This window comes from Chaetodon auriga, chromosome 7, assembly GCF_051107435.1.
Source record: "Chaetodon auriga isolate fChaAug3 chromosome 7, fChaAug3.hap1, whole genome shotgun sequence".
Taxonomy (NCBI): Eukaryota; Metazoa; Chordata; class Actinopteri; order Chaetodontiformes; family Chaetodontidae; genus Chaetodon; species Chaetodon auriga.
The window spans coordinates 15,036,529-15,061,689 of NC_135080.1; the positions used below are offsets into that span (position 1 = coordinate 15,036,529).

The 25,161-nt window shown below is 42.4% G+C and overlaps 3 protein-coding genes across 3 annotated transcripts; 1 reads left to right on the forward strand and 2 right to left on the reverse strand.

The window, feature by feature from the left end:
• The first annotated feature begins 751 nt into the window (after positions 1-751).
• Positions 752-3,117, forward strand: LOC143323427 (uncharacterized). Its single transcript, XM_076735266.1, has 6 exons — positions 752-783; positions 1,377-1,421; positions 1,713-1,976; positions 2,216-2,330; positions 2,469-2,569; positions 2,732-3,117. Exons 2-6 carry the CDS (start codon positions 1,388-1,390, stop codon positions 3,115-3,117), a joined length of 900 nt encoding a protein of 299 aa, XP_076591381.1. The 5' UTR covers positions 752-783; positions 1,377-1,387.
• Positions 3,118-3,585: 468 nt separating this feature from the next.
• Positions 3,586-8,994, reverse strand: nlrc3l (NLR family, CARD domain containing 3-like). Its single transcript, XM_076736107.1, has 12 exons — positions 8,609-8,994; positions 7,944-8,159; positions 7,707-7,799; positions 7,398-7,572; positions 7,103-7,250; positions 6,856-6,948; positions 6,369-6,721; positions 6,009-6,218; positions 5,735-5,910; positions 5,263-5,536; positions 4,889-5,104; positions 3,586-4,627 (listed from the first exon to the last, which is right to left on the reverse strand). Exons 1-12 carry the CDS (start codon positions 8,632-8,634, stop codon positions 4,232-4,234), a joined length of 2,376 nt encoding a protein of 791 aa, XP_076592222.1. The 5' UTR covers positions 8,635-8,994; the 3' UTR covers positions 3,586-4,231.
• Positions 8,995-10,663: 1,669 nt separating this feature from the next.
• On the reverse strand, positions 10,664-24,669 carry LOC143322928 (uncharacterized). The gene is made up of 24 exons (XM_076734369.1): positions 24,599-24,669; positions 24,202-24,275; positions 24,000-24,085; positions 23,745-23,818; positions 23,104-23,192; positions 22,950-23,024; positions 22,715-22,808; positions 22,394-22,553; positions 22,047-22,186; positions 21,720-21,831; positions 21,209-21,326; positions 20,733-20,873; positions 20,194-20,307; positions 15,957-20,078; positions 15,554-15,763; positions 15,227-15,417; positions 14,542-14,667; positions 14,300-14,405; positions 13,668-13,866; positions 13,369-13,505; positions 12,899-13,192; positions 12,479-12,580; positions 12,016-12,324; positions 10,664-10,745 (listed from the first exon to the last, which is right to left on the reverse strand). The coding sequence occupies exons 2-24, from the start codon at positions 24,238-24,240 to the stop codon at positions 10,725-10,727; spliced, it is 7,059 nt and encodes a 2,352-aa protein (XP_076590484.1). The 5' UTR covers positions 24,241-24,275; positions 24,599-24,669; the 3' UTR covers positions 10,664-10,724.
• Between the last annotated feature and the right edge of the window lie 492 nt (positions 24,670-25,161).

The following is a 25,161-nucleotide window of genomic DNA, read 5'->3' on the forward strand; positions in this document are numbered from 1 at the left end:
TATAATCATTTAGAACAACCTGGGGGTCCCAGCCAGGTCTCGGGGCTTCACAGGGGGTCCTGAGGCCGTCGAGATTTTCATCAAAAACTTCGTCATAAAAATAATACACAGTAAGCCTGTTTCTCAACATTTTCTATTTCTGTGAAGAAAACTCAATGAAATTGTTCTTTTTAAAGTTTAGGTTATTATCTAAGATACAAACTTTAAAAAAAAAATCTCAAAACAGCCTCGTTCTGCACTAGAAAAGTATCAAAAAGAGCTAACAAAAGAATGGCCAAGCATCAGGGAGACGAAAACTAAGTGTGTATAATTGTTGAAAATCAAAAGTGACATAATACAGACAAAGAATTGTTCAAATGATCCTAAAAACATTAGGAAAGCTCATCTCTGACACAATATTCACAGGAAATAATGTGCTCAAAATGAATCCAAATGTCTCATTTTACACAACCTTCCTGCAGATATCGAGTTCACCCTTTGGATTCATGGCACAGCTTATCAGCTGACCTGTACTCTTACTGTTATGCATGAATATAATATGAAATATGTGTGTATGCATGTACTCGTATGTTAAAATGCATACACATTATACACATGCACAGTGTCTCTAAGCATCAGATTAAAATACTTAAACCCCTTTAAAAGAACGAGCACCCCGGTGTGGGTGCACGTCTTTGGTGGAAAGGAGGAGGAGGAGTTCGACAGCTCTATAAAGGGATGTTCACATTTCTCCACCCACCCTCCTAAACACATTTTGGAGAGTGACACATCCTCATTAACTGGGTAAGTTTTTGATAGCTTCAAAGCACTTTAACCTACCGTGAGATCAATACTGTAATTTTGGTGTTTAATCCTCTATGATTATATATGTGTAACAAACTCAATATAATAGATATTTTTTATTTGTATGTAGAAAAGTTGTCCACAAAAGAAAAACCGACAGGCAGGCAGATCTGTGTCTACACATTATGTGTCTGTCATATCAAAAATCTACAAAGATTAAGACATTTGATCAATTTTACTTCCAAAAACTGTATATTACATCCTCAACTAACGCACTGCTGCAAGTGGAATGTGCAAATTGGGGCTGTGGAAGTCTTTTTATGTAATATGAAAGGAGAAAACAACAACACACAGCAGATGAGGGCACAGAGAAGCTTTGGTCAGAGAGTATTTGACTGGCAAAGCTCTCTGACACAGACAGCACAGTCACAGTGTGGACATGCACATTTCACAATCGGTTCTTTAAGTCTAAAGAAGACACAGCAAATGACGCAGATCTGTGATTTCTCAGTTATAAATGAAAATCTCACAAATAGATGATCTTAGTAATCTGCATCTAAGGTGTGCTGTGCTCTTCTCCTTTGTTTCTTTAGTTTGGTGGGCCATGGCACAGTTCATCCAGCGATCACTGCTGCTGGGTACGTCACTTTTTTTAAGCCTTGGTGGAGTTTTATTTTTTCAAATCTGACCAAGATAATTCTTTTTCTTTATGTCTAATCACTGTTCATGTCACTGCAGTGTTTTATTATTATACGTACATAAATAATCACCTTTGTTGCAGCTCCATTTACAATATTTTGGTCTTCATACTAGTTTCTGGTTTAGATATCTGATAGATTTAGGTGTTCATAGTATTTTTTTCATCAGTTATAAACACAACATAGAAAAAATAAAGTCTGATCCCCTTGTATGATTTTCCCATGTAACAGCAACAATGCAGCTGCCTTTGGTTTCAGTCACGTGGATAAAAGTCCAAAAAGGAAGCACTGTCACCATCAAATTTCCTCCACATTGGCCCATTAAATACTGTTGCAGAGCTAGCAAGAAAGCGTGCCTGCGCCCCCAGAGAGTCACAGTGAGCAACAGTGCTCTGACATTTAACTGTCAGCCACCACATGGGAGATGCCGCTGCTACAATGCCTCAGACCTTCACACCCAAAGTTACCACCGTCCGTATCCGAGCGTAGATATAGGTGAGCACTTTAATCCTTGACTTCACATGCTTTCAGTTTCTAAGTACCCAGTTTTCCTGAGATGAATCTTGTGGGACAGGGTTGGTTTAGTCCAGTTCTTCCTGGGCACTTAAAACAGCTGTAGCATATTTGCAGGAGAAATGGATTTAGCAAGTACACACAGAGGAAATGAATGAGCGAGGAAGGTTGTTGAAATCTGGAAACTATTTTTCTTGATTCTTTTATTTTTCATTTATCAGAGCTTTCCTCGGATTACTGTCGTGTGAACATTTTAGAGGGTCATCCACGGGAAGAAAACAGTTTGTGTCTCTGTGCTGAAGATCATAGGGGCCAATGCTGCTCACCTATTGCAAGGTAAATATCTATTTTGTGGACCAGTGGCCATGATGAGCCAGCATGTTTGTAGTCGGTTAACCGTGTTTGCATGACATAGCATAGTGCACCGTGGGTGCACCTGATTCAATAACAATTTGTGATCAGCCTTTCCCACAGCGGTGAAAAAATCCCAACGCTATCAGGTGATCAAGCGGTGATACGTGTCACATGCGATGCCTCGTGGTGCCTGTTTACGAGCAACTGCAATGAAATGAATGGTAAGTGATTTCATTTATTTACCCATTAATTTTGCCTTCAAAACCGCAAATAAATGGAAAACAAATCATCATTTGAAATCAAACAGAATGAAACAGAAACAGAAGGAGGATGTGGTGATATGCAGTGTGTATGTTTTGTTGCTCCACCTCTTTTGCATCAAGATCCAGGTCTCCGTTTCTACCGCGAGGCCAAGAGCTGGATTGACGCCCTGGAGCACTGCCACAACATGAACGGCTCCCTGGTTCAAATCACCAACCACACAGTGCAGAGCGCAGTGGACTCTCTCCTGCTAGATAAGACAGAGGACATGCAGGACGGGGTGTGGATCGGCCTGGAGCGCTCCATCTTTGGCGTCACTATCCCCTGGATGTGGACTTCAGGGTTGGAGGTTACAGACTGTGAGCAGTGGAACAGCACCTTTCCTGTCGACCGCTTTAACAACCACTGTGGTAAAATAATCTGGGTTAAAGCGTCTCAAGAGTTCAAGTGGCTGGACGCAAACTGCCACAAGAGGCTACCTTTCATGTGCCAAGGTGTGAATGAATGAAAGGCTGAATGACTGGATGCATTATGATGTTGCTAAAGGTAAATCACCTGACAGCTGCTTTGGTCTGAAATATAGTTTGTAATTAAACATACTGTAGTTTCTGTCTCTTACATCTCAGCAGATCCTGTCAGAGGAGTCGTTCCTTCTATTACTTGGGACATTTTTTTTCATGTTCTGGGCTCCTGATTTTGCATTCACTTTTCATTGCACTTGTACTCCCTTTGATATGACGTTAACTGACTGATTACCCTGTAAGTAAACGCACCTCATCGACCTCATTGGTTTTTATAAATATGTGCTTATCCTGAATTTGATGACAGCAACACGTTTCAAAGGAGCAACAAAAGAGCAAAAACACCTGTTTGGAACATGCCACAGGTGAACAGGTTCACTGGTAACAGGTGACAGTTTCTGTGAACACATGATTGTATAAAGGATATGACTACATGGGCTCAATAAACACAGTTTGCAAATGCTGACATTCTGTTTTTATTTCCGTTTCACACAGCATCCTAACTTCTTTAGAATGTGGAGTGTAAGAAATGTAATGCAGGCACATGTTCCATCATCACTTCCTCTTCCTATTTTGGTTTATACATGAATACATGACCACCCAATAGAAATCAAGAGTTGAGGATGACAAGAATAACATTTGTACATTATAATAAAATCACTTTCTCAGACACACGAACACACAAAGCCTTACACATCCATTCTTTCAGAGAAGACAGCGGTCTTCACAGTGTCATCTTTTTCTAACAGAAAAACAAAAAACCTATGCACAAGAAGACACACATACACAGTATGATCTCAAGCCAGAGCTATTTCAAAATAAAGCTCATTCACTCATATGTTACCTTTGATCAGGATACCATTTGTAAACTTTGAACACAGAATAATGAACAATGAAAGCTTCCAATGAACTATAATGTGACATCTCCTCGTAGTGGCCTTGCAGATTGTTTCCACCGACAATCTAAATAGTAAAAAGGTGTGTTGCCACTAAACATGACTGATATGGTTTCACTTGCATATATACAGATATGGCATATCATAACGTCCATCAAATCCATATAAAGTGACATTGATTTGAATGATGCATCCTAACCGCGACTCACTCATCTTCCTGGGTCATTTCTCTAAGGCACTCCTTCAAGTTTTCCAGCCGATCTCTATTGTTCTCTTGAGCATTCTGTATCGTCTGCTCCAGCAGCCGTTGCACCTCACCCACTCCACTCACCTTCGGCGTGTTGTGGGGGAAGAGGTACCCGCCGAGCTGATTGTCGTAGCAGTCCGGGGAAAGAATGCCGCACAGGAAGCGCAGGAACATGTCGTACTGGCCCAGCGGGGAGCTGAGGGTTCGCTCCACGGCGTTCTGGACCAGGCCCGCTACCGATCGGGTCTGATCCTTGGGTGTGAAGATCTTGGGCATGTGCAACACGCTGGAGTCCAGAATGTTCTTCGACTCTGAGCGAAACATCGTGAAGACGTACAGAGCGGCCATGAACTCCTGGAGGAGAGAGGGGTGGTTTTTAGATGACTCCTCTGGTGTATCCTGGAGGCCAGAGAGGCTAAGAACACGTCTAAGCTAGACATCCAATTAAAGCTTACGATCTTAATTAAGTTCCTCTCATAACTACCCATACCCACGTGCTCTCTTTCACTCAGAAATACATCATGAGAGGTTACAAAATCATGCTCATAACTACACGTGTTCAACTCATTCAACAGCCTACAAGTGTCGAACACTGCGAGATGGAAAGAGTTTTACCTGAAAGGTCGAGTGTATAAAGCAGAACGTCCTCCTCCCAGCTGAGTCTGCGGATGGGAGCTCAGTGCACATGCCGGACAGCACCACCACCTCCGTCAACTTCAGGCCGCACTCCTTCACGTCCTCTTCAGAGAACACGGTGGTATTCCTCTCCAGCATCTTAAAGGCCATCTTCCCCATCTTTGTTAGCAGCTGCTTGTCGTCACTGGACCATTTCTGAGTGGAGAGAGGATGTCGAAAAGACAGATTCTGCTTCATGAGCTTTTCTTGACAAACGCTGATCCAAATAAAATAATGACTAATTATGAAATATTGATAGATTTGTGGCCCAATAGCATTTAAGTGTAAATCAAGCCATTCGGGACAGACAGTACCAGCTCGTTTTCCCCCTTTCCATAGTAGAACTGCAGCCTGCGGTTGGTCTGGACAATCAAAATGGTGACGTAGAACGGCGTCAGCCTGGGGGGGTGCACCCCATAGCCCCGGTACCGGAAGCAGCGCTCCAACACGGTGGCCACAATCCAGCAGACAAAGGGTTGGTGAGCGAGTATACTGAGCGTCGGTAGGCGCTTGAAATGTGCCACGATCTTTGCTGCAAGCTCGGCATCGCCAAAGCGTTTGGTCAGGTAGACGTCTTTCATCTCGTCACTGGAGAAAAGAGGGGAAACAAAGATTCAGCCGGACCGAAACGGACGGGACTCTCGTTGAGTTCTGCTGCTGAACCGCTCCAGCAGCATTTCTGTACATCATCAAAACATATTTCCAGCGTGGTAAAGCTAAAAGCTAGAAACAGCAGGAAACACAATAAAATATATAGAAATGAGGCAGACATCCACACACACACACCTAAAACCTTGTATTTCTGTGACAACATCTATGAACTGAGATGGTATTTGCGAGACAGCCGCCCGTCTCCCCAGGATCCAAACACGGGCACCACGAAGCACGGAGCCTCGGACGATATTCACGATCAGATCATCAGGATGTGCTTGGGTGTTATTGTCATTTATCACTGGAGCCTTCTGGAGACAAAAAACAAGAGAAAAATATACACATGTATCGGTTTCTGGTCATCATTTGTTAGATTAGAAACCAGGAAGCACTGACAAGTTACAATTACCTCCCAGTCCAGAGGAGCTTGGTAGCAATCAAACGAGTCCATTATGATGAGAAATTTGCAGTCGTCCTGCTCCAGGTACTTCATGTCTTTGCACTCCGGATGATAATATTCTATCACTTGGATGATGGACATCTTCTGTGAAGGAAAGGGGCTTTTGTTTCGCAGGAACCAGAAAGTCCGGAATGAAAGTTTGATGACAAACTGCAGATCCTGAGCAAAGATGGAAATAACACAGAAAATTCAAACAACAAAAATATGAGAAAGAGCCATTTTCATGTTTCATCTCTGTTTCATGTTTCATCTCTATTGTGGTCTCCACCTGCTCCTGAGAAATACACAGCATCTGGCTGTTTGAATCACCTTATTGGCGCGCAGTTCGGCCCAATCCAGGGAGAATTTCCCCACAGAGACAGTCATGCCAATTCCTGGAATCCCAGTGGTCAGCACCGTCCTCACCGGTTGGCCATCGTCCTTCTGTAGTCGGAACAGATTGTTCACGCCAACGAAGGTGTCGGCACTGGGGACCTGGAGCGGTGACGGAGGGTGGGGACGGAGCTCATGGGAGGGGTCGACTCCTCCATAACCACAGGTGGAAATCTGGGGCTCAACGTAGATGGCATTCAGGAGATTCTGCTTCCCGGCTCGCACGACCCCCTCGCGGATGACTTGGTGCTTTCTGATCAAATGCTGCATCAGGTGGAAACGGATCAACGCTGGCGGTGGAGAAAGAAGAGGAACGTAAGAAAAGTACACACAGTTATGGTCGTCTCATGCTGCTGCACACGCTGTCCATCCATCAGTCGATCCAACCTCATCCATCAGGAAAGCACAAAAAATGATCACTTGCCTCTCTTGCACTGATTCTGTAGACAGTCTGCCTCTGGTTTCTTGTTGATACTTTCTAGGGTACTTATTGTATGTAACAGGGAACGGTGCTGGCCTGCGAAACAGAATTTTAGTTCAAAATAAAAACAGTAAGCAATCACTGACAGAACAGTCTCTTTGCACTCCACCAGCCTGAATCCTTATTTTATTATTGAGCTCTATTTGTACCATTCACACAGCGCGTACTACACGTAGCTAAGGTTTCGTACCGAGGGTCTCCAGGATCCTGTCCACAAAATCAAGAATGTCTCCCTCCATCACCTGCTGCAGGGTAAGGCCTGGCTCCCACTGGTAAAACCTCATCTTAAACTTGAACAGCTCTTCCCGGGTGAGACCTGTCAGAATATCCTGGATACTCTGCAAACAGAGGAAAAAGTATAAAAAAAAACACATGCTGTGCTGCAGAAATGGTGCTGGCATCATTTGGCTATATCAAGATGTAATAATTACATTTTTATCATTTATTAACAAACTTAGTAAAACAATGCATGATGATGCACCTACCTTGAATATATGGGGCAGGTCCTGCTCTGGGTGGAGTCTGCCCGGCTGGCTGTTGTCGTCAGTCTGCATTGCGTCCTCTGGTTCAATAGGCTCTGGTGGTTCTGGGGAATGATTTACCAAAACTTCATCCAAATCCTCATCAGCGTCGTCTGGACAATCCTCCAGATCAAACGACCTGAGAGACAAGACCGTGCATCAACAAAAAGCATTAAATAAACAAAGGTATTGCTTTGCTTCACATTATCCAGATTTATGAGTGTGAGTGTGTGTGTGTGTGTGTGTGTGTGTGTGTGTGTGTGTGTCCTCCACCTGGTGTCAATGACGACAGCCCCTGGTGGTTTGGTCTGCTGCGTGGTCATGGTGTAGAGGGTCTCCGGAGAATCTGAGCGAATCATCTGCAACCTGGCAAAGAATTAGGAACAACATTCACCGGGTAAGACCTGGTTAACCTCCTCCTGAGCAGTTGGTAGTGATGTGAAGCTTCATGCCATCTGTGATAAAATGGCCAAAATACATTAACATTGAAAAAACAATGAGACACAGTACCCTGTCTCCTCAAAGGGAGTCGAGTCAGGTAGAACCACAGGAAATGGCGAAGGACAGGCCTCAGCAACCTCTTCATTTCCCTCCTGCTCCTTCTCCTCCCCCTCCTCCTCCTCCATCACTTCACTGTCACTCTTCATTGAACCATAGCTGGAGGGAGGCCTCCTACACTTCTCCTCCTCGTCCTCATCCTCGTCCTCATTCCCCTGCTTTAAGATGCTGAGGGTGAGGACAAGAAGGTGTTAGTGTGCAAGTAGCTGGTTTAAAATTAGCCCAGTGGGTAATTACTGAGCAATAATATTGTACCAGAACGCATGTCAAAGAATGCAGATGAACAATCTGATAAGTCAGGTAGATGATCAAAGATTGACAGGACTGACAAGATGTGAATCTTCCTCTTTCAACATGACTGTTGGACGAACTCTTTGAGTGACACAAATGAGTATAAATACTTGAATTTACCTCCTAATGTAACTTATAAACGACAGAGCTAACTACGACAAAGCCAGGTACATTTAGAAACAACTAAATTAACACATTATGAATAGTTTAGTTAATGTGATTTAACCTTAAGCGACGAAACGTTGGGTAACTTTGTCCAAAGAGTAAAATGCGGACTTACGTAAACGGAAAGATGGCAGATGCCCATAAGCTGTAACAACACCCACCTTTCAACTTCTCTGTCCGGGTCCATATCTGTGGTAGACAGACTCACACACCACAGCCCTACAGTAGACTTAAGTCTCACTTATCGCAATATATTCACGTCCAAAGTCATGAATCCACCGTCCGCACGTTACTGTATCATACAAACTGTCACTGTCGCCGTTTCTGTTAAGCTAACATTGTTACTTACGATAACATGGAGGGTTTATGAACGCACAAACGCGTTGGGACCCAATGTTTCCCGACAAATAATTTGTATGAACATTACAAACTACGAAACATAAGATCATGTCACCGGGGACGCTTTATGAGTTCTTTACGGGTCGTTGTACGCTCTAACTTTCGGTTTCCACACGGTGTGTGTTCCGCCTACAAGAACAGGACAACTTCCGAGATACATCCTTCAGAATAAAAGCCTGATCTCTACAAACGTGATGGCAAAAATTAATCAGCAGTCAACACAAAATGCTATTATGTCTCCAAATACTCATCCTGGAATATACTTTACCCTCATGTCACCATTTACCTTAGTACGTGTCTATTAAAAAACACCACACTCTTTTATTGTTCACTGTAAAAATTTTGGTTAATGCGCAAAATAAATGCTCCATTTGTCCTGAACCTTATCCGTTTGTTGTCCTTTTATATGCAACTTACAAGACACAGAAAAAAACAACCTTCATTAGTCGGCTCTGAAACTAAGCAAAATTGCACAGAGTACATTCTATCAACTTCGTCTTCTCACAATAATGTCACTATTGGTCGATATTTAAAGTTTATACCAGCGGTCCCCAACATTATTTTTGCGCCACGGACCGGTTTCACATAAAGCAATAAATTGCCGGACCGCCATAGAAACGAATAAAAACAAATTATTAAAAATACAATTCCCCATTTCCCGAATGTAATTGTTGTAATTAGTGGGAACCCTGCACTTGTTTCTCTTCAATGAGAAGGCTTCATTGCCTCATTTGCGAGCCTGTCGCCACATATTGTCGGTCCCGGCAATGTCCCGTGAAATTTCGGATAGGTACCGGGTCGGATATTATTATTGAGTGTGTATGTGTGTTTGGCCAGAATTATACAAACATATTTGGTGCATTAATTGTACATAGGAATAAATGTTACACTCTCATTGACTTTAGCATCGTCAGTCCATTGTTTGACCACCACACCATAGACAGAATCTTAAATCTTCACATATTTTATACAACTACAGCAAACGTTTGAAATATTTTTATTCTGAAGGTTTCGAGGCACACACCGGAAGTCTGCCAGTTGCGTTTGTGTGCCTTATGTTTAAAACTCAGAATTATTCAGTAATCCAGGTTAATGTAAACCGCAATAGCATAAATTATATTCATTTGCACTTGAATGTGTTTGGACAACCCAACTGGATGAGAATTTCTAGCAGATCTTGGGATCCTCTTTCCACTCTTCTGTCAAGCTTTATTATTGTACTGCAGAATTCTCCTTGTTAATGGAGGTTAACCTAAGTAAAGAAACTGGGTTTGCATGATTTTCCAGAAATTAGGTGTAAAAGTTGGTGTTCTGACAATTAATCTGCACTGCCAGTGATATCAAGTGGATTGAACTCAAAGTATCCATGAGGTAGAAAAGACAATGGACTTCCCCTGTAATATGCCTAAATAATGACAGGATGAGGAACCTCATCTGGAAACACTGCTATTCTACTGACAGTTGATCCTGAGAGAAAACAATAAAAATGAATCAGTTACTTGAATGCATTTAAACACAGTGACACTGCCATGAGTCTGTCAGACAGCCCAAAGTGGCCATTCTGAACCAAAAGTACCGTAAATCTTTAAGCATGAGGTGAATCTCTCTGAAGAAAACCTGGACCAGCTGCATTCAGAGTCACAGACTGAACCCTGAGAACTGGTGAAGGACTCAACTACGAGGCATTCCCACAATGTGTCATTTGAATCTTTTTATTAAAAAAAAAACAAACATGTAAATATAATACAGAGAAAATAATGAAAGAACCATTTATTAATAGCAGATTGTAAAAAGTTGAAGAAATAGAATAAAAGTTCAATTACATTTGTAAGAAGAAAAACAAAAGTGTGATCAAGCAGACTCCAAAATCCAATTTCTTCATATCTTCATCCTGCTTATCTGTTGGATAAAGAAGGGGGGGATAAAAATGAGATTCAAACAAAGCTCAGAAAATTTTCAGTACAATATTAATGTGACATTTGGTAAAAGCTCCAGTCCAGTGCTGCCAGTGACATGCAGAGACATGAGATGAACACACCCAGAGTTAGTAAGGCTTAAAATGAGAACCAACAACCAGCCAGTGTGAACAAACAAACCCCCGATAGCGGAATTAAAAATACTTTTATTGAACAATATTGACCTTTGAAGACTTCCACCAATATTTCCTTCCTTTAGAGAGACCTGCGTCTGAAAACAGTGTTCAGATTCAGCAGTTACTGAGATGTAAAGACTGAACGCTTCTCTCAAGGTCTCTTTCACAATCATGCAGTCTTGCTGCATTTGTTTAATCAATAATGAAGGACATTCACATATAATCCATCTCCAGTGGTTTGTACAAATATATGCAAAGCTACCAGTTAATGAGGTCTATTTGTACAATCTAAAACAAAGTGACACAACAGCCCTGAAATAAATCCCATCTTAGATTTTGTTTTAAGGGTGTCAAAGAGGTGTTGATTCAACCATTAGTATTCTATTGCTCTGCCCATTTCAAATGTGTAAATGAGGAGAGAATACTACTAGAAACATGGAAATGACTGCAATAGCACAGTAAAAGTAGTACCGCTGACTAGACTATAGACGCTTTTCCTCATCAAAGCAGGAAGTGTAGCTAAAAACACTGATGGTGACGGTTAGAGGCCCAAATCAAATGCAGCTGTTAAACCTGTTTGACAAGTCAAAATCTGCATGCTATCTGAGTCCAAGAATTCATTTGCAAAAACAGATAAAAACCAGTCTCTAAATGAATAAACCAAAAACTGGTTTGGTAGTCCCAGGAGCGCACTCAAACAAAAAAACCTGATCTGGGAAAGCAAAAACGATAGCTGCTTCTGCAAATGAACCGTTCAGTGGACGCCTGTACCTTATCAGCACTGAAGTGATGGTAAAGTATCCTTCAGCAAGAGTACGCATCACTGACTAGCCTGTGGAGCTGTGGACCATTAGGGCAGTGCAGTTCTCATAAGCGGGTCCTTGTATGGTTTAGTGGCATCTAGTGGTGAGATCGCCTCACACTCCCCTACAGTGGCCCTCACAAAAGAAGTGTTTGGTTTGCTCGTTGTGGACTATGAATGAAGTGCAGACAGCGAGAACTCCGCAGTGTACCTTAAAAATGATTATTCAAATGCACCCTTTAAAACCCTGAATGGATTTGTCCGTGTGTGTTTACCTTGCGAGCGCTCGCCATCAGTCCAGGAGACTTTGCGGTCCTGCTGGTGGCTCGTGGAGACTGCTTTTGTCCCTTAGTTGACACCTGGGATGACTTAATGATGCCTGCTTTTCCCACTCCAGCGCGGGAATTTCCTGTGGGCATATTTTCCTGGTACCTGCGCGCAGATGTCTGAGCGGGCGACTTCTTTGAACTTTTGCCTGGAGATTTGCGGGTGGAACTTCGTAGTTTGTTCAACCCTTTCTTCAGGTAGTTGCTGTTTTTAGGTGTGTTTTCAATAGTGAACACCATAGACTGCCTCCTGTCAGCCTGAGAGGATCATATATGTGAAACCATTAGTGAAGAATGAAAAACATAACGTGTACAATTGTCAACTTGAATAAAACTGTTTTGTCACTGTCTCCGTTTTCAACCAACCACAAAAAAAAGTTTGTGTGTGTGTGTGTGCATGTGTGACACTCACTGGACTGAGGGCAGGGTGAAGGTGAGCAGTCGAAGGTCCAGTGACCACGTTCTTGTTTTTGGGAGTGAGGGGACGAGGGAAGCAGCTGGCCTTCACCTTTTTCTGTCGAGAAATGGACAGACAAGTTAGGAAAAAGGCAAATTAAAGGTTTCAGGAAGTTACATTTATGACTCTTGGTCATTTTCTAAGTTACATTTATATAATGTTGTGACTGCCAAGTGACTGTGACCAAAGAGCAAGCTTTGGGATTGCCAATGAAATAAGCAACCGACACAAAAGCTTGAGCACTTTTCAAATGACACTCAAAAACCTGACACATCAGCTGCTACTTTTCTTTTCAGACACTCCTGTCGCTCAAAGTTCGAGAAAAAATAATAGGAGCCAGCTCAAACACTAAGTAACCCAACATAACAAACCAACCTCAGGCGAAGTTGGAAGTACAGATGACATCGATGAAGTCCGCTTTGTGCCTTTCGGGCTTCTCAGCTGAGAGGCACTGACAGTTTTTGATGGCAGCTGGCCTGGCATCAAGGACAGACGATGAGAATGAGCACTGGCTGCAGCCCCTGAGTGTCCCATCATGAAGGAGAGCCGATGGGAGGCGAGAGAGTCTTGCAGCTGGCCGGGCATCATGGACGCCCGGCGGATTGTGTCGGAGGGGTCACCCATACGCAGTTCTTCGTCTGAGAAAAAGAATGCACTGCCACGGCCAGTCTAGACAAACGGACAGAGTGGGATTTTAGAAAACTAGTGCAAAAATCACCTTTGAAAGCTGCAGTCAAACCATTTCCGCAAGGGCAAACATTTCCATAGTCATCACTGCTTTGACAACTAATTAAAGAGATCTTTCATGTGCATGTGCAACTGTATGCTTGTTGTGCTCTACTAACATCAGACTCCACAGGGTAGCTGCTCTTTAGATGAGGAAGGCAGGCCTTGTTCCTGGCCTGGAGCTCAGCAATCCTCATCCAGTCTTCAGGTGCACCGTCTGGCTCGTTCTCTGCCCCCACACAGAATGTGCTCGTGGCTGAGGACAAACAGATAAAGAAAAAATGAGTTACATGCACATGATTATGACCATTATTAAATGTTGTTTTAAAACATTTAGGGTCCCAGCCCTGCCTGACCTCTTTCTTGATTTCTCATGCTTCAGTAAACCCTCCTGTGAGTAAGCCCGGTATCTACTTACGCTGTGAATGGATTGTGCTCCGCCTGTACCCTGGAAGGCCGGCGAGCTGGTCGCTGGCAGTGCCGGTCGTTTTCGCAGGGGTGTCAAACAGCTCCACAGACACGGGTCGTGCAGAGTGGGCACTGGAGAGGTTTGGATGGGAGCGAGCCGAGTTCAGACTGTAGAAAGTCTCATCACCTTCACCGCCGCCTGGGGTTTTCTACAGATCACAGTTCAACAAACAGTTATGGCTCATTAATACTGCAGTGAGAGTGTGGGGATGTTTTCAAAGGGTAAGTTACTGCACTGCTGGTGTGTACTGAGAGCACTACTACACCAACTTGACAGTTAAATAAAGCTCTACAATTGAAATAGTTTTGGTGCAATGATTAAAAACTAGGACCACAATGTCCTCGTCAAGTATTATTAACTCAAGTCTTCATTTAAGTAGAAAACTAGCTGAACCCTCAAAGCTCACAAAGAATTCCAACTTCATCATCATGAGTGCATTTGAGAAAGAGTGAGACAGAAACCACTGTGATTATTAAACCGCACAGCGATCGTTCAACAGTGTGTGTTACTGTCAAAGTGAGAACTGTGCAGTGAGCATCATCATGAGTGAGCAAGTGCAAGAGCAAGTGAGTTTCCTCCACCTTGGTCATGGTGATGTTAATAACCTGCGTGGTCCTGCGTCGTTTGACAGATGAAGTTGGATTCGTCCGGACTGAATCCATTTGCATTTTGTGGTCTTTGCTGGTCCTGGGCGACGAAAAAGAGGACAGGATCTCAATTAGAGGATGGTGAAAAAAAGATAGGCAACAATAAAATCAGGAAATTGTGTTCATAGTGTTCATCACTGTGTTTCACAATTCTGTGAAACATCAAAATTGCACACCTGTTGTTTATAGGTGTGAAGTAAAGGGTTTCCAGTGACTCGGCATGTAGAGCCCGGCGTTTGGCTGCCAAGCGCTCTGAACTGCGAACAAGTGGTGTGCTTGATTCATCCGGGGCTGAAAGTTTCCTGCAAAGGTAAGAAACAGAGTGCAGTGCAAGTTTACAATCACACAGAGTCACACTGTGCCTCTGATGGAAGATTTCTCAAGCTTTATTTCTTCCTTGTTCATTCTGTTGAAGGTGGGGAAAAGGGCAACTTTCAGGAGTGTCACAAACTGGACCAGTTTGGGGTGAAAAGCAGAAGAAATGTTAGTATTTCGAGCAGTTTTGACCACAAAACTACACTTTAAGACGCGTGTTGGACTCACAAAATGTGTCAGAAACTGATCCAAAATGACGCACAGCTTGGAGTAACATAAATAACTACTGTTATGTTGTGCATTTTGAGGTTCACTGATGTTCACTCACTGACAACAGTGTGCAAAAAAATATTCAGAAAATAACCTGCTTTCATAGAGCCAATACAATCCATCAAAAGACAAAGCTGGTACCAGCCATCATAGTTTTCATTGAAACAAAACTTGAAAAAAAAAAAAAAAAAAAAAAAAAAAAAAAAGTTGCAAACCCATAATATATATGCAGGCCTAAAAGATTTCATGCCTCTTATCTGAGATAAGGTATATTACCTTGTGGTGTTCAGGGAGTCTTCCAGAGAGCTCTGGTCCAGGCTGTCAGAGCTCATGGTCCTCTTCACTTGTGCTGTAGTGTGAACACTTGAGTGTGCGTTGGGAACCTCCAAGTAGCACGACTCTGTTGAACGTCTTTCATTACCGTGAATCTTATTCTGCGCCCGCAGGTTTTGGTCAGCAAAGGCCAGCTGAATCAAACACATGAAGTGACAGACATCAGGGTGATATGCAGCAAAACTGTGCTATAAAGGTTTCCTTGTTTTACAGTAATTGATCATCTCATCTCAGGGAGCATAACGTCATGCTTCAAAATATAATACCAACCTGCGCCTCCAAACTGGCCACCATGCTCACAAGTTTCTTCTCGTTGGTTTTGGCCTTATCCAAATCCAGCTGAAGCATCTTGTTCTCCATGGTAATGGCCTTTACTTCACGCTCACTGACTTCTAAGGAATGCTTGAGTTTGGCCACCTCCTCATGGCTTTCCTGCAGCAGCTGCTTCTTGCCATTGTAATGACTCACTGCCTTCTCCATCTGTGCCGTTGTGATAATGAAAGAAATATCTTAGTATAAGATCTGTTGACGTTATTGGTCAATAAGTAACAAGAAGAAAGGTAAAGATCTAAATCAGTTTTTTGAGTGAAAACTAAGTTGATATATAGAGAGATACAAGCAGTGACACTGAACTGTGCTGTGCTCTGTGGGGCTTGTTTGTGGTCACACCAACCTGTGCCTTGTAGTGTTCTGCAGCCTCTGATTTAGCTGAGAGCTGTTCCTGCAGATCTCCCTTTAGAACCACAGTTTCTTCTCTCTCTTTCAAGAGTTTCTCCTTCTCCATTTTCAATATTTTCAACTCCTGCTGTAGCACAGATTCCAGTTTGTGGGAGGCTGTGTTCTCTCTCTCGATGGCCTGCTTGGCTTGAGCAAGTCTCTCCTTCTCAAAGACCATGGCTTCAAGTTGTTTCTCTAGATCGGCCTGATTCTTTTCCGCTTGGAGCATCCTGGTCCTAAGTGCTTCTTTTTCATGCACAAGAGCTTCCTTTTCCCTAAAAGTGGTAACCTGCAACTCCTGTGCAGCTTGTGTGTCTGCCTTTACTGAGGCAAGCTGCTGCTGGAGGAGGTCTATCTGCTGAGAAGACTCCTGCAGAGTTTCAAGTGACATCTGCTCTTTAGCCTGAAGTTTAACAGAAATGGTTTGCACCTCCTCTTTCAGATCCTGGACCTCATGTTGAAGAACATTTGTCTGTTTGGAGCTCTCCTCCTTTATCTCAGCCAGCATTTTCTCACTGGCTTCAGCTTCCTCTTTTGCCTTTTGAGCCAAAGCAGTTTGGGCAGCGACCTCTTCTCTGAGCGTGTTCAGATTCTGGTCTTTATCAGCTATGAGTGCATTGATGGCAGAGAACTCAGTCTGGAGGATCTGAAGCTTCTCCTCAGCCTTGAGAAGGAGGTGTTGTTTCTCACCCTGAGATGCTTTCAGCTTTTGAATCTCTTCTTCTTGTGAATAAATCTGTTTCTGCAGAATTTCCACTTGTTTGACTTCCTCCTGTAGGCTTTGGAGCACCTCCCTCTGGTGAGTATTTTCTTGTTGTTGTTGAACCAACAGATCTTCCTTAGATTGCATATTCTCCTCAGCACTCCTCAGTGAGGAGCCAAGAGTCTCCACCTGTCTCTTTAAACTTTCAATCTCTTGATTTAACAAATCTGACTGCTCTGAGCTGTCAGTCTTGAGCAGTATCATCTGCTCCTCTTTAGCTTGGATCTCCTCTTTCATCTTCCTCACCTCCTCCTCAGAAGCTGACAGCTGTTGCTGTAGGAGCTCTGTCTGATGAGCGCTCTCCTGCTCCTGTTTGGTGAGCATAACTAGCTGAGTCTGAACCTTCTCTTCAGCCTTTGTGAGAGAGTCGCCCATGTCAGCGACTTGGTTTTGTAGGCGTTGGATATCTTGCTGTAGCATCTCAGACTGTATGGAGCCCTCTTGTTTCAGTGCAATCAGCTGTTCCTCTTTAGCCTGGATCTGCTCTCTTAGCTCTTTAATCTCCCTCTCAGAGCTTGTCATCAAGTTTTGAAATTGATCTTTTCCCTGAGAAATCTCCATTTCTTTCTGAGTCAGCAGGTTTTCTTTAGCCTGAACCTGATCCATTGCAGCCTTCAGAGATTCGGTCAAACTTTGTACTTGGTCCCTGAGAGTTTGGATCTCATTCTCCAGCACTTCTGTTTTCTTGCAGCTCTCAGTCTGTAACATGTTTACCTCGTCCTCTTTAGTTTGGATCTCCTCCCTCAGCTGATTAACATCCTCCTCAAGAGCTGCACTGCGCTTTCTAAGGTCCTCAATCTGCACAGTGCTCTCCTGCTCCTGCCTGGCCATCAGATCTTCTTTGGCTTGAACCTGCTCCTTGGTCATCTCAAGAGAATCGCTCATACTTTTGATTTGTTGATTCAGACTTTCAATCTCCTGCTGTAGCAAATCAGAGTGTGTAGAGGTCTCAGTCTTCAGCAGAGTTAACTGCTCCTCTTTCACATGAATTTCTGCATTTAGCCTCTTGACCTCATTTTGAGATGCTACCATCTCCATCTGCAGTGCCTCCATATCCTGAGTGCTCTGCTGATGCTGTTCAGCAAACAGATTTTCCTTAGATTGCAAGTTCTCCTCAGCACTCCTCAGTGAGGAGCCAAGAGTCTCCACCTGTCTCTTTAAACTTTCAATCTCTTGATTTAACAAATCTGATTGCTCTGAGCTGTCAGTCTTGAGCAGTATCATCTGCTCCTCTTTAGCTTGGATCTCCTCTTTCATCTTCCTCACCTCCTCCTCAGAAGCTGACAGCTGTTGCTGTAGGAGCTCTGTCTGATGAGCGCTCTCCTGCTCCTGTTTGGTGAGCATAACTAGCTGAGTCTGAACCTTCTCCTCAGCCTTTGTGAGAGAGTCGCCCATGTCAGTGACTTGGTTTTGTAGACGTTGGATATCTTGCTGTAGCATGTCAGACTGTATGGAGCCCTCTTGTTTCAGTGTGACCAGCTGTTCCTCTTTAGCCTGGATCTGCTCTCTTAGCTCTTTAATCTCCCTCTCAGAGCTTGTCATCAAGTTTTGAAATTGGTCTTTTCCCTGAGAAATCTCAGTTTCCCTCTGAGTCAGCAGGTTTTCTTTAGCCTGAACCTGCTCCATTGTAGCCTTCAGAGATTCAGTCAAACTTTGTACTTGGTCCCTGAGAGTTTGGATCTCATTCTCCAGCACTTCTGTTTTCTTGCAGCTCTCAGTCTGTAACATGTTTACCTCGTCCTCTTTAGTTTGGATCTCCTCCCTCAGCTGATTAACATCCTCCTCAAGAGCTGCACTGCGCTTTCTAAGGTCCTCAATCTGCACAGTGCTCTCCTGCTCCTGCCTGGCCATCAGATCTTCTTTGGCTTGAACCTGTTCCTTGGTCATCTCAAGAGAATCGCTCATACCTTTGATTTGTTGATTCAGACTTTCAATCTCCTGCTGTAGCAAATCAGAGTGTGTAGAGGTCTCAGTCTTCAGCAGAGTTAACTGCTCCTCCTTCTCTTTAATGTCTGCATTTAGCCTCTTCACCTCATCTTGAGATGCTACCATCTCCATCTGCAGTGCCTCCATATCCTGAGTGCTCTGCTGATGCTGTTCAGCAAACAGATTTTCCTTAGATTGCAAGTTCTCCTCAGCACTCCTCAGTGAGGAGCTGAGACACTCAACCTGTTTCTTTAAATCTTGAATCTCTTGATGTAGGAGTTCTGACTGCTCTAAACTTTGGTTTTTTAACATGTTCATCTGTTCCTCTTTAATCTGGATCTCCTCCTTCATGCTCCTTACGCTATCTTCAGAAGCAGACAGTTGTTGCTGCAGGAGCTCTCTCTGATGAGCGCTTTCCTGCTCCTGCTTTGTAAGTATAACCTCCTGAGCCTGAACTTGTTCCTCAGCCTTCTTGAGAGACTCATTCAGACTGTCTAGTTGGCCTCTTAGACCTTTAATCTCTTGCTCCAGGGATTCAGACTGTAGAGAGCTGTCATTCTTTAGAGTCAGAAGCTGCTCATTTTTCGTCTGTATCTCCTTGTTTAACTTCTGAACCTCCTCTTCACACGTAACAATCTGTTGTTGGAGTGCATCCCTGTGTTGAATATTGTCCTGTTGGGTTTTAGCCAGCAGGTCTTGCTTAAGTTGAATTTCCTGCTCAGCCTGTTTGATGGATGAGCTGAGGTCTTCCACTTGCACTGTTAAGGTCTTGATTTTATTCTGAAAGATTTCTTGCTCATTAGACTTTTCCAGAAGCAATTTGGCAAGCATTTCCTCTTTGGCTTGAATTTCATTTTTGTTACTTTTGGTTTCATCTGAGAGAACACCGACTTCTTCTCTGAGACTGTTAATTTGTTGGTCTTTATCAGCCAAGAGAGAACCGGCAGCAGATAACTTGGTCTCAAGATCTTTCACCTTTTCTTCAGTCTGGTGAAGAAGGTCTTCCTTTTCTTTCTTAATTTCCTTTAGATTTTCAACTTCTTGTTCACAAGCAGCAATATGCTGTTGTAGTCTGGTCGTCTGCTCAGCTTTCTGCTGCTCAGCTTGCTCAAGTCGAAGCTCCAGATCATGGATCTCTTGTTGAAGGACTGCTCTCTGCTCAGTGATCTCCTTTTGCAACTCGTCTATAATTTCATCCTTTGCTTGAATCATTTCTTCAGCTTGGGACTTCTGTTGCGTCAGGACCTCTTTCTGTTGTGTAATTTCCTCCTGGTACTCTGCCAGCTGCAGTGTTTTGGCCTCAATCTCCACCTCAGCCTCTCTCAGGGAGCAAACCGTGCTGTCAAGTTCATTCTTCAAACCGCTGATTTCAGTCTCAAACATTTCTCTCTGGCAATTTAAGAAGACAATTAGTAACCATCTAATCCAAAAAAAGATATTAAACATTTCTGAATTCAGGTTCATGACACAGTTGTCAGCTGTTTCATAGAATGAAGGATGTTACCTCCATTACAGGCCCCATATTCTCTCCGACTTCTTGCTTAGTGGCCCTGCTTATTTCATCCTCCAAACAGGAAATCTTTCCTTGGAGGATCTGAATTTGTTCAGTCAGAAGCTCCTAAGAAACAAGGAGGATAGTACTTTAAAATGAACTTGAACAGTACATCAGAAAGACAGTCAAATATTTCAGTGTGTGCTTTTTTCTTCAATTATGACTTCTTTGTGTTTTTCCCATTAGAGTCAAAGTTATGTTTATCAGACAGATCAATAAATCAATTAAGGGTATTGGGGCATCCCTGCACATGATTGTGTCTGGATTTGAGGAAGAAAGGTTTACGATTTGTTACTATATGACAAGTGACACATTTTGAAGTGTTTTTGTAACACTGACAGCAATGTAATCCATAACATGATATTGTTATATATAACAAACAACAGATTTTTTTAAAATCATGTTTAGTTGTAGTGGATACGACCTGAATCATTCACAGACTGAACAAACCAAAAACAGTTGCCAATCTTCCGTTTTGAGGATATACCTACCTTTTGAGACGTAGCTTGGTTGAGTTCAGACTCCAGGAGGTCTGTTTTGCTTTTCCACTCCTCCTGAGCAGACATCTGGGTTTCTGTCAACCTGCCAACTTCTGCCTGAAAGATGGCCAGCTGTGAGCACACCGCTCTCACCTGCATGAATATTAAAAGAAAGCTTTTATAATGTGTTAAGTGAAAGTTTTGATTTCACTGATGTGTAATGTGAAAGGGTTGCTATTACTGCTGAACACACTGAGACTTGACACCACCAGCATATCCCCTTGACCTGGTGTCTGCTCATGTTGAAACTTGCGAGGATGTAAGAATTGCACAAGACTGTTATACACAACTCAGATTCCCCAAAAGTAAGTTATCACAGTCAGTTTTGTTTGTGCTTTACACAGTGTTTCATCTTATACTAATAATCCCCTCATAAGTGAGAGGACAAATACATTTAACAGAGGCAAATTTTGCACATGTGTCATTACCTCAGAGGACAGTTCACCATTTTCTTCTGTCAGCTCATCCACTTTGCGCTCCATAAGGGAGGAGGCACTCTTGAAGTCTTTATTTTGCTTTAACATCTCATTAAGACGCATTTGTAACCTGAGACAAACAAAAAAAAAATGTTGGCAAAGCAGTTTCTTTAATCCCCTTCACGCCAAACTCTTAATGTTTTGAATGGATTTGTGTATGAAATACATATTTTCTTGTTCATACATAATGGAAGAGACATTAAAGTTTATTTTCCATTTGCATATGTCAAAAATCTTGCAGTAGTCAGAATTAACATTAATTTTGTAACATTTAGGCTATTGCCCTTGTCTGTTCACTGATAATCAACATGGAAGGTATCACGGTAATAAGTAAACACTATTTAGAAACAAGTTGAACAAATGACTGTGATGTAAAAGATGCTATTAGCTCTATCATACATTAAATAAACCTCATTTCAGGTAAAAAAAAAAAAAGGATTTAGCTCTTTTTCCAGGTACTTACATGTTGTTCTTGGTCTCAAGCTCATTGATTTGTTCCCTGATAACCTGCTCCTGATCACCTTGATCTTCTTTCAGCTTATCCAGACGGTACTGTAACTGGTTAATATGGGTTTCTGGGGAAAATAAATGAATTAATTAATCACAAAACAAAAAAAAAAACATAAATGAAAAGGTAGGTTGAAAATGAAAAGGTTCTATTTCAGTAGTCCTTCGACAGAAACATTACTCTTGAAAGAAAAAACAAAACAAACACAAAGTTTTGCCTGTTTCTCTTATCCACCTAACTACTAGTCTTTTTATCCACACACGAACACATGAAATGTGTTACCTCTCTGTGCAATGAGAGCAATCTTGGTGGCCAGCTCCCTCTCCAAGTTATCTCTGTAGTCTCTCTCCTTGATCATCTGTCGTTGCATCATCCTCATCTGAAATTTAGGGGTGTTCATGATATCCTGTAGAGGAGACGCACTGTGGGAAGAAAAACAGATGAGGCAAGGTAAAGAACTTAATCAAAATGTTCATCTCTCATGGCCTGACATACATAAATGGATATGGAGTTCCTATCATATAGCATGCATATTAGACAAAATTTGACGCAATTAAGAAAATTGCCTTATTTATATTTGCTGAATATGACAAGCCCTGTGATGGACAAATCTAAATTCACACCGATACCTGAGTGAAGAAGAGGCCACAGTCTGCATGTCAACAAATGTGATTTTCTGTGTGCGGCGGAAGACGGGGGACTCATCATCTGAGAATGAGGAGATTGTCGACACATTCGAGGCAGAGGTGCTCGCTGATTGCTTAAATATTTCACGGGTGACAGGCAAACCTGAAATTAATGTGAGATACATTTTGACAGATTTTACAGCTTGCATGTTAAATTCAAACCAGAAAGCGAATGTTATACAGAAACATTGTGTGTGTGACACTAATGTTTGTTAATATGGCACATCATGAGGAAATGGAAGATTTAAAAAAAAACAAACTTACATTTCTTTGCCAAATAGGAATCCAGTCCATTGCTGAGATAAACACAGCCCTCGCTCTCCATCACATAGGAGCCAGCTAGATTTGCTATCTCTCGCTAACAGGTGAGAGGAGGGATATATACGAATTGGCACAGAATTAAAAGGGTGGCAAAACACAACATATGATGAATGAAATGTGATGCATCTCAATGGTGGACACACGACGCTTAGCAGCAAATCAGAAGCCTTCTGCTTACCTCCACATCGCATTCCAACATGTTCAGAGTGCGGCGGTCATTCATCATGTCATGGTACACCAGCAACAAAAGCACCTGGTGATATCACAAGGAATGAGTCAGAATGGGTCCATGCTGTCTTTATTTTATTTATTTATTTACTTTTGTCTTATACCTTTGCAATTTCTACTGTTAGGTTGATGCCATCTCTTATGTTGTCCCAACACAATGAAGTTCCTTTGTTTGCAATGAATCTGCAATCCCCTAAGAAATAAAACAGACAGGGAGGTTAATGCTGAAAGGGCTGCAATGTTCAACATCTGTCTGCCTGTAAGAGTAACTTCACGTAAACTAACAATTGTGGTACCCGGGGCGGGTTCTTTACACGCTGACGTCACTGTCAGGCACTTTTAAAAGATTGAGCAGGGCTCATTCCAGACCACACCCTGCAGTGATGTGGGGTGTGGTCAGAGGTGCAATCAATTGGAAATTTTCATCCAGAGGATGTCGGAAAACAGTACCTTTAATCTGGGAATTAATTTACTACAATGACATTTTCAGAAATACAGCATGTTTTTGCTGACTTAATCATAGTCAGATGAGAAAAATCAATATCAGCACAGTGATCTGGGATATGTTTAAAAAAGACTGGAAACAGTGTGGAAAGAAAGCATAAAGAGTGTGATCCTGCATTTTCCAGTCTCAGGTTGAACTGAAGACTTCATCAGACCTTTCTAACAAACACATAGCCTGGACTAAAATCACACTTGAAATAAGCAATATTTGAGGCCATTATAAAAAGGTAGAGAAACTCACTTTCCACAAAGTCTGCAATGAGCTTGAACCGATCCTCGATGGAGTTACTGAAACAGGAGTTAGGTTCCTTCTTCCTGAGATGACACAAAGATGAACCACAAACAAAATGTTGTTTACTTAGAGGGATGAGCATCTCTAACCTTTCAAGAACCCACTAACAGGAGAAGCAGGTTTAAAATGTAATGTCACTTCAACAGTCATTGACCTCGCTTTGTTTACCCAGGCCAAGCATTTCAACACATTGCTCCGACTTACAGCATATAAACAACTTTCAGCAAGACGGTCCCATCTTGTAAATCGTCGACAGTTAGTTCTCGGTCGGACAGTTTTATACTGTTAATCTGTAAGAAGATAACGTTAGTTTGACAAGTGCATTTAAAAAATACAGGAACTATCTAATAATCTTTACTAGAATCAACGTCTTTGCACTTTAAAATTAATCTTACGATCAACTTACCCAGCTGAGAAGAGCCTTAACACCCAGGTTAATAGTCATTTTGGCTGACCCTTTATCTCAGCAGGGATTTCAACCTGGAAGCGAAGAAACAAATCTGAACAGACGTAACGCTACGCAGCTAGCATTGCAGCTAACTAATGAGCACCTATTAAGTTAACCAGCCAGTGCTCATTCAGGTTAACGCATCGACAACAAGCGTTAACTATCTGAATTAAGTAGCTAAAGTTAAAGTAGTTACTGTGGACATAGTTACAGAATGCTAACTTAGTGTTAGCAAGAGTAGGTTAACGTTAAGTTAGTGTCGCTGCATTCGTTGTTGAAACGCTAACTGTAACGAGTGTTATTTAACTCTTGAAAACCAATGGTAATAAAATATTCTTTCCATGCAGTGCCTTACCTTAAAAGCCAAAGACAGTTTTTTTTCTGTATTGTAGTTATTGTCTCTGAAGAGAAATGCGACCCTTTCGTCTACATATGGTTAACGTTACTGATACGAAATAAACAGTCCCATGCGAAAACACACAGAATTCAAAAAGGGCTGCTGAAGATTGAACCAGCCAATCCGCTTTGACGAGTCTGAAATCTGAAAATAGGTGAAGGTGATTGGTTTAGAAGCCGGAAGTCATCTGAGCGTTGCGCTCCTTATTCACGTCGGGTGTCTCGAGGAAGGCGGGGCATAGCGGCTAAAATAAAGTTCAAGTTTTTTTTTTGTTTTTGTTGGCGTCACCATCAGTCCAAGGCATTTTAATAGTAGTGCGGACTGCAGACACGCGAACCCGGATAAATGTATACGCATACGCCGGAATAATAAATAAAGCCAACAAAGAAGTGTTTCTAGCAAGCTAGAAAAATGTCCCGCACGCTCGGTGGCACATTCACTTACATTTACAGTCTAATGTGTTGTAGGTAACACATTTATTATTAGTCGGCGTTTGTCACGGTGACGAATCAAACTCACCA

What these genes read in the sequence shown, in the direction of transcription:
- LOC143323427 (XM_076735266.1), top strand. Translation starts at nt 1,388, where the DNA reads ATGGCACAGTTCATCCAGCGATCACTGCTGCTGG. An exon ending in TGCTGCTCACCTATTGCAAG is followed by an intron (nt 2,331 to 2,468) that starts GTAAATATCTAT and finishes CCTTTCCCACAG; the next exon opens with CGGTGAAAAAATCCCAACGC. An exon ending in CAACTGCAATGAAATGAATG is followed by an intron (nt 2,570 to 2,731) that starts GTAAGTGATTTC and finishes TTTTGCATCAAG; the next exon opens with ATCCAGGTCTCCGTTTCTAC.
- LOC143322928 (XM_076734369.1), bottom strand. Translation starts at nt 24,240, where the DNA reads ATGACTATTAACCTGGGTGTTAAGGCTCTTCTCAGCTGG. An exon ending in TTAAGGCTCTTCTCAGCTGG is followed by an intron (nt 24,086 to 24,201) that starts GTAAGTTGATCG and finishes ATCTTCTTACAG; the next exon opens with ATTAACAGTATAAAACTGTC. An exon ending in CTGAAAGTTGTTTATATGCT is followed by an intron (nt 23,819 to 23,999) that starts GTAAGTCGGAGC and finishes GTGTCATCTCAG; the next exon opens with GAAGAAGGAACCTAACTCCT.
- nlrc3l (XM_076736107.1), bottom strand. Translation starts at nt 8,634, where the DNA reads ATGGACCCGGACAGAGAAGTTGAAAG. An exon ending in CCGAACTGCGCGCCAATAAG is followed by an intron (nt 6,219 to 6,368) that starts GTGATTCAAACA and finishes ATCTTTGCTCAG; the next exon opens with GATCTGCAGTTTGTCATCAA. An exon ending in AAGCTCCTCTGGACTGGGAG is followed by an intron (nt 5,911 to 6,008) that starts GTAATTGTAACT and finishes TTTTGTCTCCAG; the next exon opens with AAGGCTCCAGTGATAAATGA.